The 12,999-nt window shown below is 36.7% G+C and overlaps 1 protein-coding gene across 2 annotated transcripts in view; it reads right to left on the bottom strand.

Annotated features, from left to right (window-relative positions):
- Positions 1-3,524: 3,524 nt before the first annotated feature.
- The window catches only part of pcdh7b (protocadherin 7b), a 398,237-nt gene continuing 388,762 nt past the window's right edge, over positions 3,525-12,999 (bottom strand). The window contains exon 3 of one of the 2 annotated variants that reach the window (XM_073064863.1): positions 3,525-5,890. In XM_073064863.1, coding sequence (XP_072920964.1) covers positions 5,511-5,890 — 380 coding nt within the window. In that variant the 3' untranslated portion in view covers positions 3,525-5,510. The remainder of the gene's footprint in view (positions 5,891-12,999) is intronic. The other variant, XM_073064865.1, reaches the window with a different exon arrangement.

Consider the following 12,999-nt stretch of genomic DNA (forward strand, 5'->3'; position numbering starts at 1 on the left):
AGACCCATGCCTAGAAATAATGATGATCAGGTCCATAAACTCATAGTATTGGTGCATTGTAAGGATGAGTGGCAGGTAGCCTTGACAATGTACAATCTAAAATGGATGATAATGAATAAGGAATCCATTTTACATTTCTCATAATTTTGACATTCACTGAATTCAGTAAAGATGGAATTAAAATAATTCTTGATTGGGCTAAGTGGCTTCAGTGCCAGCTATTTTAACTGTAGAAAAATGTTTTTAGTTCAGAAAAGGCAACGTCAGAGTGATAAGGTAAGACAATAATTATTGTTACTGACAATTTTTGAAAAAAGCTGGAAACCTGAAACAAAAACAGAAAATGTTGGAAATGATCAACATGTCAGGCAGTATCTATGGAAGGAGAACCAGACCTTCATGTCCAAGACCCTTAATCAGAAATGTCATTGGGAATGCTGTCTTTATGCATTGGCATATGTTCTCTTTCAGTGGTTTGCTTGACAACTTAAAACTAAAACTGATTTCAGGGTCAATCAAGATTAGTCTAATACTGAAACACTTGGACACCTCCTCTTCTGAATATCTGAACAGAAGTTTAGTAGATATTTCTTTCTCTCCAGACAAGTATCAAATTTTCTGCTGTTGTTTCATTTATGTATTTTGGAAGGATGTCACCTTTTGAATGTTTGTGAATTATTGTCATCTAAAGGCAAGACATCTTATGGAGCAATTGAGTATTTATTTTGCAGGTAACAGAATTGGGAGATGTGTTCTCCTCATTGATGATTACCTTTATCTTTAATGCTCCTGCATAGATAAAAGTAAGTGTTGCATGAACTAAAACTTAGTCAATTAATTAACTTTTCTTTTTATTGTAAAATGCAGGGAGAAATAATACAACTTTTAAGGTGCGGGCAAACTTTATTTTTTATTCTTTCAGATTTTCTTTTTCTTCTGCTGGGTGAAGCACGATTTAAATTATCCACCAGGTTAACACATTTCAAAGTGTGCTAAGTAAATCAGCTTTGTACATATGGAAATGAAGGTAATGACAAAATCTTGTAGGACATTTCCTATATTTGAGCAATCCTTTCAAATCAAAAGAAAACAAAAAGGAAGATTTTACTTGTTCTCACTAACGATAAGTTGAGAATCGTTACTGCCAATATTAAAAGATCTATTTCCAAAAGGCAGCTGAGTGACAGGAAGGAAGGAAACTGTTGTGAAAGGAAACAGAATACGAAAGCATATTATGAAAAGTACACAAAATTTCCAACAAGTGATGAATTTGCAGACAATGAAAGGCAATTCTGCTGTCTATAGTAAACTATACAATACTGATTAAATTGTGTTTGTTTTGAATACAAATGGACTGACACATTCAGTCATATTCAACAAAAATACATGCACAGTGACTCAGAAATAAATATTGATAAATTATTCTTCATTTTCTCATCAACACAAAAGTCACAGCACAATGGCTCATGATTATTATTACTATAAGCAAATCAAAATAACATCGAATGAAATTGCATTAATCGCAAGGAATTATGATTGGAAGTAGTGCCATTTTGCATAAAGTGACAGTTCACTTCAAGTATTGCCTAAGGAAATGTATTGCTATAAATTAGAAAATTCAAGATTTTTATTTAAGAAACATAGTTTGTTGAATATACTTGTTTATATGATGTTTTATTTCAAAAACCATTGATATGTTTGAAATTTTACTCAAACGTAATGAACCAATGTTTACTTCAGCTATTCTGTGTGTATTCCATGACAGGGCAATTAACTTTTTTCTAACCTTCCACTCAGGGTAGATTTAATTTTTGCAGCTATAATTTATTTAATTATCATAATGGAGATAATTATTGAAAATATTTCATAAATGCTCTACAGAGGAACTACTATTATTTTTCAATATTCTAATCCAAAATTTTGCAGTGCTTCATAAAGAATATTCAACAGTTAAATCTTACTTTTCAGTACCATCTTAAAACTTTCTATGCTCTGAAGCATATTTTAAGTGGGTTGCTTTATTAAAAAATCCTATTATTTCGTGAAAAATTAAGTTATTATAATTCAGAGATTCTTACATCAGTTGACAAAACGCACATGTGCCAAATGATTTTGTTTTCTTCACAGTAAACTTATTGAAGCAGATGCACTTGCAAAGCAAGGAGGAATTGCTGAGAATCGGTTTGGGATGAGGCTGATGCTTAGAAGTAGATGTCAGATACACTTCTGTAGTATGTGCATTTGGACACAAATAAAAACACATTTTCAATGAGATTGTTCATGTGTAAACATAGAACATTTAATTGAAATCAACATTATTTTGTAAGTTGAAACTGACAGTTTCAATGGTTTGAAAAAGGCAATTATCCAACTGAATGTACAATTGCTTTCGCTTTAAGCATCAAAGTAACATTTCATAGATGAGGGAAAAATCAATCACCATTTCAATTCTTTATGCATATTATGATGTTTCTATATGGCCATGAAACTAATATAAGAAAAAAAATTACACTTCTTGTATCTTGCATTTCATATATATATATGATTAGCCAATGCACCTCTAATGACAACACATATCCGCCTCATATAAAATTTCAATATTAGTTTCTATTCTTTTACCTCATGAACCAACTATTCATTATACTTCTGGGTATAAAAGGCACAGTTTCATAGATTGCATTTACTTTGCTGTAGGAGCATTCTAAAATGTGACATTAGATAATGCCAGCATTTAATTTACATCGTAGATTTTTAATTTAGCATCATGCTCCATCTTAACAGCATATCATTCTAAGTGGTACTTCATTCTGATGATTTTGCTTCATGTACTTTAATGATGAAAAATAATAAATCTGATTCCTTTGCAGAAGTTCACCTATCATGTCAAATGCATGAAAGTCATTAAGGTGTGGTTCCCACTTTTTTTGCAAATGGTGCCTATTATGCTTGTCATATGCAATTAGATGCTAAATTGTGCGGCTGAATTAATCCAATCAACCAGGATAATTTTCACTGTTTGGGGATATTATGGAGGGGACACAGATCTAACTGTATTGGTTAGCTTCATATTTCCAGTAAAAAAAAACAAAGACCTACAGTTATTATCATTAAAGGAAGTTCCTTTGCATTTAGTGAATATCTTTGTAACGTGCAATAAAAATACATATGTATATACTTGTAATTAATGAGAACATCCATAAACAACAAGTACTTACTGTATCTACACAGCAGTACTGGTAGGAGCAGCTTTGTACCTCACTATTAAACAGAAGTGCAACAGAAATTTGAACATTCCAATATTAATCAATTACAACATTCTTAATCATAATTGATTGTTCAAATAGCTGATTTTGCTTTGTATTTACATTACACTATCCACTGTTTAACACTGCTTTCACCAGGAATATGCAAGATTACATTAGATTGTTCATGTGCCAAGGGTAAGAAATATTTCAACCTGTGGCTTAAATGTCATGGAAAAGGATGCAGTAAAACAGTGAAAGACAGCAGATACCAGATAAACAAAGGGTGCAACAAGTATTTATTGATTAATTGACCAATATTTAAGCTGCTACAACTTTAAATAACTCTATGCATATTATGAAAAGCACTGTATTCTACCAAAAGCAGTATTTTCCCAAAATTTACCAAAGCAACATCAAGTTTCACTTTACGTGCCACTTTGAAGTTCATATCTTTGAACTTTTTTATATTTACCTTTTTAAATAATAATATTTTGTGATTAATCAGAATGCGCTCATATTAGTTTGATGTCTCTCTGAGAATGCCTGATGTTTAGATAACTCACTGCAACACTACTGTGAAGATTTTTCAACACTTTTGGTTCCCCTGAAGTACATCCTTAAAGTCAATTCTGAAAATCATCTCAATTCCTTCTCATGTACCCAAAAAAGCACAATCTCCAGTGAGAGTCCTCATTCAGTTACAGTCTGGATTCTTAGCTAGTCAGAGTTGAATCTCGTTTGGTAAATTCCAAAGCAAATAACATCACTAAACATTTCAGTGAACAGGGTAAACTATGCTAACCACAACAATGTGCTGTAGTCTTCATTTAGGGTGGTCATAGCCTAGATAATGCTACATTTTTGCTAAAGCTATAACATGCACTCTACTGATGTTGTCTAGCATTTCTTCATTAACAAATATGAAAAACAGATGAGTTCTCCAATATTACTGCTTTTCCTGAGCAAGTTATCAGTTTTCAAACATCCAGACCAATATGACTGTTTAATGAGATTCCTAGGCTGGTATGTTGTTCAACTTGTCTCAAAAGTGGACTGTTTGTACAAGAAAGTGAGTAGTTCAGTTTCCTATGTAACAGCACAGTTGTGAACCAACAATCCTGTATTGTGGCATTTCTTCTTGCGTGCAAACAAAAATGACAGCGTTCCCTGGGACTGGCAGAGTATTGGATTTCACCACAGAACTCTGGAACAATATACCACAGTAAGTTTTCTCCAGAGTCTTGTTTGGGTCTTTGACTCATGTTCACAGAAGCTGTAGTTTCACATTTTACACCATGGTTGTGCCTGTGTATAAGTTCATGGAGTGATGATCCTGATTAATTGCTTCTAATGTTCCATCTATATGGCTCACAGATCAGGAACTTCTATTGCAATTATCTCTGTGTCCTTAATCTTGGCATCGCCATAACGGTGTTCCAGATCAGCACAATGATTTCTCTTTATTATACGGTGAGACCAATCATTGCATAATTGTTTTTTAAACTTCAGCCTGGTACAAAAAGTTAACATGACTTCTTGCCAGCTCTGTGAATTTTATCAGTTTCTATAATGAAAAAGAAGTACATTCTGTGTGTCCAGACTTGGAAAGAATTGTTTTAATATTATTTCCCAAAGACATGTAAGAAGCCAGAGCTAATGTCATTTAAATACGTATCTCAGGCAGGCTTCCTGAAGCAGCAATGATTCAGCGAATGCTCAAAGGAAAATCCTGACTTGAATGTATTCTGATTGTAATTCATTTCTGAAAATTCTGCACTGACCCATCATCCAATTCCAGCATTAGTTTCCAAGTTAAACATCTCACAAAGCACACTGCAATCCACACTCTGGAAATTTAGAACATGCTTTAAAAACAATGAGACAATTACATTAGATGCTTCTGATGGGGGGACTTGATACTGGACTACTCTTTTGTTGTGCTCCTTTAGTTACATCTTCTCTCTTATATACATTGCGACCTTTTAACATGTAAAATTCGATGTCCATGTGCTGGATCACGTGCATTTTGGGGTGGGTGTGTTATAGCATGCATGTAATTAGCTAGCCAGAATGATTTTTTAAATAGTTTACAGAACTGTCAGGCGATAAGTGATCGAATGCCAAATATAGAGTCAAGAACAGCAAACGTTTGCATATCTCTTTGGTAGCCCCTTTATGGGATATCCTGCACATTTCTTTGACTCTCTTTTAATTTAGACATCATATTTGCTGCTTTTTTGTTTGACAAATTCATGCTCAGATATCTCACAGATAGACTTCTCTTCTAGTGAGTTGAGAAACAGAAGATGGTTTGAAATCTGCTGTTTGAGTCAGGGGTATATCTTCAGGATTCCCTTCCTCATTTTTACCATAGGTAGCTGTGTTGAAATTCTCATATGATGAAGTCAGCCTCTTGTTGAGAAGATTTCGGTTGCGGTCGCCTATAATCTGCGGAGTGCCATTAGGCAGCTTCTCCTGACTCCCTCTGTCTGTAACAGGCATGAATGTGGAAAACTTGGGTTGGTTCTTTTTCCTTCGCTCGGGTGAGGTACGCACAGGCATCCAACAGGAGTCAGAGTGGCCAAACTCATCACATTCCCGTGTACATTTCCCTGTCAAGGCTACATCGGGCAAAGGCCTTGAATCTGTGAAGAAAATAAAATGCTATTAATTGGTAGTATATGTTAAATCAGTATGTCACGTACTAAGATTAGATCTGCCTGTCCGGTATTAAAATTAATTATTTTTATATTTTTCAAGGCATAAATTGCTGTTATTTCAACAATACTCTGGAGAATTCATGAACCTTTTCTGCAATTTCCTCATAGCTGATTAACCTCTGATATTTAAAATGTCTCCCCACGCATATCAGAAGAGACTATGTATTGTTTTCCACAATGCTTCCATTAAAATTGGAGCTCACCTACCACCTGCCAGCTTGTATTCCCTCCACTCCCTCAAATTTCTTACTCTGGGTTCTGCTCCCCTTCCTTTCCAGTCCTCTTGGCCTGAAACATCAACTGTTTATTCTCCTTCATAGACACTGCCTGACTTACTGAGTTCCTCCAGCATTCTGATTGTGCTTCAGCTTTTTCTGCAATGCTATTGATTACAAAGTTATTTCACTTCATTTCATTTTGCAGAATAATTTTCCGAAAATTGCTTGAAGTTAAAAAGCTATTGTTTTAAGTGTATGTAAATAAGAATGGCAAAGTAAAAATGATATGTTTACTTTTGGTAACTTTAACTCTTGGCAATGGTGTGGTATGGATGGCATGAGTTGAAACACCTCTTAAAGATCTCACTTAACTTTCCTTTTGTTAAATTTAATTAGGCAGGGTGCCACTTCAATATCATTTGACAATGTGTGAAAGCAAAATTATTCTTTGACTTTGTAGGTTTGAAATTGAAAAAGAAAATGCTTGAAATATTCAGAACGTCAGACAGTATCTGCAGAGAGAGAGAGAGTGAACCAATATTTCTGGTAATATCACTGACTTGCTCAGTAGTTTCAACATTTTTTTTTGTTTACAGTTAAAATTACCACTTCTATCCCCTAAACTTCATTGCAGCTAATAAATTGTGAAACTAAATTGTTATAAATTTAATATGTTCCACTAACTGAGAATATTCTCCATTTTCCCAAATCTGATCGCTCATCTAATTACAGTAGGGGTGGTAATCTCCACAACAACAGAAATTAAATTTCTGAAATCGTGACTTGTAAAAATTCAGAAAATGATAACACATAGTATGGATATTTCTGAAGATTGGTTCTCACTTATGGAAAATATTTCAGATTTGCTTCTAAAATACATATAAATCTGGATTCAAATATTATTCCTGTTGCCTTGTTCAGCCAGAGGTAGGTAACAAAAATATTGTAAACTGTCAACTACATCAGTCCCTGAATGAAGTGTATGGCCTGAAAATTCTATGTAAGTTAGGTGGAATAAAAATGCTTCCTGCTCATTAATTCAAATCACAATTCAATTTCTACTCTCTGCAGGCTAAAGTAACAATTTATTACAGCTTCAGGATCGGAGCAGGAAGGGCAAAAAAAATAGAGACTGCAATGCCTTTTTACATTAGATTTTAAATCAAAAAGGAATCATTTTACTCAGTGATACATTGATACATGGCAAAAAGCAATTGAACATGAATGATTCTGGCACAGCATGGTTGTGCGGGCCAAATGTAAATGTTCAATATTTTATTGTAATTTCCTAAAAAAAAATAAGTGTAACATTCAAACCTATTTGATGTCTTCCTTCTGGAAGTTCCACCCTATTAGTTTCCAACAAGAGTTTGATTATTTTTGAAAGCACACCCTATCCTCATTATATTCCTCGCAGTCGGCGCATAGTACGGGAACGCATAATGTGAGTAATTATTTAAATGGAGAAAATAGGGATGCATTCTGGAGGGCTCCCTAAATATGTTTTATCTGTAATTTATTCACAATTTCATACCAATACGACACAAAAGCAGTACCACAAGGCCACATTCGTATTATATTTCATCAATTTAAGGTAATATTCAACATAATAAATCTTAGAAAGTTAACATACTAGACCCTTAAGAGCACGGGGTTTAGTGAATGGAAACTAAGAGAGGATTCATCTTACGGTCCCCTTTGGCATTGGAACACATAAGCAGAGTCAACCTATCCTTTGCTGCCTTGAAACCTGACGCAGTCTTTTCATCCTTACTTATGTAAGTGTATTTCAGCATACGCTTCCAAAAAAGCCCAGTCTCATCTGCATTAAACACCTGCTTTGGTGTGATGCCTAATTCAGCTATCATAGCCCGAAACTGCAAAGGGTAGCATTCAGCAGCTTCGTGGTCAGCACTAGCTTGCTCACCACGCACAGCTAAGTTGTGAAGCCTGTGATGATTAACAAACTTAGTAAACCATCCCCTACTTAGAACATAGAATAGTACGGCACAGTACAGGCCCTTTGGCCCACAATGTTGTACTGACCTTTAGACCCTGCCTCCCATATAACACCTTAAATTCCTCCACATACCTGTCTAGTAATCTCTTAAATTTCACTAGTGTATCTGGTTCCACCACTGACTCAGGCAGTGCATTCCACGCACCAACCACTCTCTGAAATTCGAGAGTGTCAGGGAGCAGCAGTGAGTATAGTTGCTATTAATATGGAGAAGGTGCTTGCAAAGATGAAAGGTCTGTAGTTAGATACGTCACCTGGACCAGATGTCACCTACACCCCAGTGTTCTAAAAGAAGTAGCTGAAGAGATTGTGGAGGCATTAATAATGAGCTTTTAAGAATCACTGGATTCTGGAATGGTTCTAGAGGACTGAAAAATTGGAAATTTCACTCCACTCTTTAAGAAATGAGGGAGGCAGAAGAAAGGAACTTACAGACTAGTTAGGGTAACTTCAGTGGTTGGAAAGATGTTGGAGTCTATTGTTAAGGATATGTGGTTCTTGGAGGTACACAACAAGGTAAGGCAAAGTCAGCATGGTATCCTTAAGGGGAAATCTTGCCTGATAAACCAGCTGTAAGTCTTTGAGAAAATAAAAGGCAGGATAGACAAAGCAGAGTCAGTGAATATTGTCTACTTGGATTTAGAGAAAGCCTTTGGCAATGTAATGCACATGAGTCTACTTAACATGTGTCCATGGCATGATAGAGAAGATACTAGCATGGATAGAGGATTGGCTCACTAGTAAGAGGCAAAGTGTGTGAATAAAGGGAGCCTTTTCTGGCTGGCTGCTGATGGCTAGTGGGCTCTGCAGGGTTTGATATTTTGGACTGCTTCTTTTCACTTTATATGCCAATAATTTGGATGCTGGAATTGATGGCTTTGTGGCCAAGTTTGCAGACAATACAAAAACAGGCGGAGGGACACGTAGTGTTGAGGAAGCAGAAGGACTTGGAACGATTGGAAAAAGGGGCAAATAAGTGGCAAATGGAATATAGTGTATGGAAGTAGATTATATGGTCATGTAACTAAGAAATAAAGGTGTAGACTATCTTTTTAAAAATCTGAGGTGTAAAGGAACTTGGAAGTCCTTGTGCTGGATTCCCTAAAGATTATAATTGGCAGGTTGAATCTGTCTAAGGAATGCAAATACAATGTTAGCATTAATTTCAAGAGGTCTAGAATACAAGAGCACAGATGTAGTGCTGGGGCTTTGTGAGGCATTTAGCTGAGTGTGCCTGGAGTATTGTGAGCAGTTTTGGGCCCCTTATCTAAGAAAAAATGTACTGGCGTTGGAGAGGTTCCTGAGAAGGTTCACGAGAATGATTCCAGCAAACGTGCATATGAGAAGCATTTGATGGCTCTGGGCCTTTACTTGCTGGAGTTTAGAAGAAGGAGAGGAGTATCTCTTTGAACCCAATTGAATGTTGAAAGGCCTAAATAGAGTGAATGTGAAGAGGATGTTTCCTATGATGGGTGAGTCTAAGTCTATGTATATGTGGTGAACTACATATACCTGTCTGGACTGCTCCTGTGGCTCCTCGCACAGACCCCTGCTGACTGCTCCTGTGGCTCCTCCCACAGACCCCTGTATAAAGGCGATTGAGGCCTGAGCCCGGCCTCATTCTCCAGGATGTAGTGTTGTTCATTCTTCCAGTCAATAAAAGCCGATATCTCACTTCTTACGTCTCAGAGTGAGTTATTGATGGTGCATCAAGTACACAACCTTAGAATAGAGGGATGCCCATTTAGAAAAGAGTTGAGAAGTAATTTTGTTAGCCAGAGAGTGGTGAATCTGTGGAATCAGTGGAATTCATTGTGGAGGCCTAATCACTGAGTATATTTAAATTGGAGTTTGACAGGTTCTCAGTGAGTCAGGGTTTCAGAGGTTACTGGGAGAAGGCAGGAGAATGAGTTTGAGAGGGATAATAGATCAGCCATGAAGGAATGGCAGAGGAGACCAGTTGGGAAGAGTGGCCAAATTCTGCTTTGTCGCATTATGGGTACTGGAGAGTATCGTGTTATTTAGTATCATGGTCTTAACGAGGACAGAATGACATTGAAGTGCTGACATATCATCATAATCGAAAGGCAGAAACATTGCGCATCTGGATATAATATTTAATGTTTCTTCAGTTGAACAATGAATGGATCTTGAACAAGTACCTTCCTCTCTCAGAAACTAGTTCAGGCTGCGTTACGTTTCCATGGCTATCAGGTCTACTTCAGTACTTTGGCTATTTTACACATCTAAGTGGAGAAACGGCTGGTGACAGGCCATCATATTGCCTTATTCCAGTACCCACACTTGCATTTTGCAAAGACATGCAGTAAGACAGGCAATTGGTTGACATGGTCCCTTCCTACCCCACCGGCACCTGATAAATTGTCATAAATTCCTGCCAGAACAGTACTGATCAACTAACTAACTAACACATAAACACACACACACACACACCTAGGGGAACTCAGCAGGTCAGACAGATAAAACAGGTGACGTTATGGGCCGAGACCCTTCACGAGCTCCTCCAGCATTTTATGTGTGTTGCTTGAATTTCCAGCGCCTGCAGATTTTCTTGTGTTTGTGCTATTGACCAGCTATCTTAGCATAATGTGGTGATCACGCTCATTCTGTATGCCTTAGGGACTGATGAAGCACTACAGTTATTAAATAAACTATTATGGAAACCCTATATTTTTATTTTTTCATTTCTATGAAATGAAGTTTCATTAAAAAAGTATTTGCAGTATTTTAGAGATTTAGAAAGCCTTGAAGATTAATTGCCTTTCAAGAAGATCTTCAAGATTTCTACTTAAAAAAAAGCTGAATAACATTCAAGGTAAACACAATCCAATCCACTACAGAAATGAGATGATGACAAGGGATTGGACAAATGAAATGTTACTCTTATGTTCAAAAGAGGGTGTGAAGGAAATCTTAGCAAATAACCTCGTAAATGTCAATCAGAGACAAAATTAATGGTCTTGAATGACATCGGATTAGTACAGGACAACCAACTTAGATTTGTAAAAGACAAGGTGTGTTCAAGTAACTTGATTTGATATTTTGATGAGGTAACAAAGAGGGTTGATGAAGGCAGAGTAGCTGATGTCACAAACTTGGATTTTCAAAAGGATTTTGATAAAATGTCACATAATAAGATTATGAAGGAAGTTGAAACTTATAGGACATTAATTAGAAATTGCCTTAACGTTAGACATCAGGGAGTCATGGTGATTTGGTAGGATTTTCAAACTAAAGGAAGGCATGAAATTCTGCTCTCTAAAGGCAGGACCACTGTTTTCCCTGAAATGTATTAATGATTAGTACATTTGAAGAAATTTAATATGAGGAAATGGGCAAGGGCTTGATCAGCAGGGGGATGGAGGTAAAACAATCTGTTATATATAATGCATATTTAAAGGAATGCAAAAACAATAAATTTATTGATAAACCCAAGAAAGTCTGCAGATGCTGAAAATCCAAAGCAACACATACAAAATGTTAGAGCAACTCAGCAGGTTAGGCAGCATCTATGGAAATGAACAGATAGTTAATGTTATGGCTGGGACCCTTCCTCAGGACTGAGAAGGAAGGGGAAAATTGCCAGAATATAAAGGTGGGGGAGGGGGAGGAAAAGACTAGCTGGTGATTGGCGACGCCCAGGTGACTGGGAAAGGTTGGAGAAGAAGGAGAAGAGAGGGTACCAAAGGAGAAAGGGAAGGAGAAGGGGATCCAGGGAAAGTAATAAGCAGGTGAGAAGAAGTAATAGGTCAGAGTGGGGAATTAAAGAAGGCATGGTGAGAAGGGGGTATTTGTTTACTGGAAGGAGAAATCAATATTCGTGCCACCAGGTTGGAGGGCATCAGACAGAATATAAAGTGTTGCTCCTCCACTGGGAGGGTGGCCACATCTCGGCACAAGGGGAGGCCATGGACTGACATGTCAGAATAGGGAAAGGAAGTAGACTGACAAGTCAGAATGGCAAGTTTATTGATGCCCAAATCATTGATGATGGTACAGGTTCAGAAAGAAATTAGTAAAGCATGAGGAATCCCAAGCATTATTATTAGAAGCACAGAGTAAAAACACCCCACCCACCCCAGACTTACTTTTCTCTCCCCTCTTCCATACAACAGAAGATACAAAAGGCTGAAAGCACAGACAACCAGGCTCAAGGAGGTTTTACCTCGCTATTATGAGACTATTGAATGGTTCCTTAGATCAAAGTGCACACTTGATCTTACAATCTGACTCATTACAACCTCCGACCTTGCAGTTCGCCTGCGCTACACTTTCGGTATAATGGTTTCACCTTATTCCGCTTTGTTATTCTTTTACTTTGTACTACCTCAATTCACTGTATTATGATTTGATTTGTATGAACAGTATGCAGTACAAGCTATTCACTGCCTCATGGTACGCGTGACAATGATAAACCATTTCCAATATTAATAGAATGGTCTCCACTCTGAGGTTCTTACAACAGAGTGGATGAAGGTGAATATAATGGTTTTTAAAATCATGAAAGATTTAAGGTTCAAATGACATAAAATGGTTAGCAAAACAAGATATTACTAATATAAGTAGAAAATCACACTGTCAAGGTCTGCAATTGAAAGAATGGTGAATACAATTGTTGCTTTTGGAAGGAAATGGGTAGATTCTTACGGGATTTAGAAAAAAAAGAATTGAAATATCTTTGTGCGGGTGTAAGGAGCAGTTTGAATTGCTTTTTTTGCAAGGTATCAGTATAGGCTTGAAGGGATGAATGGCCTCACCCTGTTTGGTAACAATTC

Source organism: Hemitrygon akajei, chromosome 13 (genome assembly GCF_048418815.1).
Source record: "Hemitrygon akajei chromosome 13, sHemAka1.3, whole genome shotgun sequence".
NCBI lineage: Eukaryota > Metazoa > Chordata > Chondrichthyes > Myliobatiformes > Dasyatidae > Hemitrygon > Hemitrygon akajei.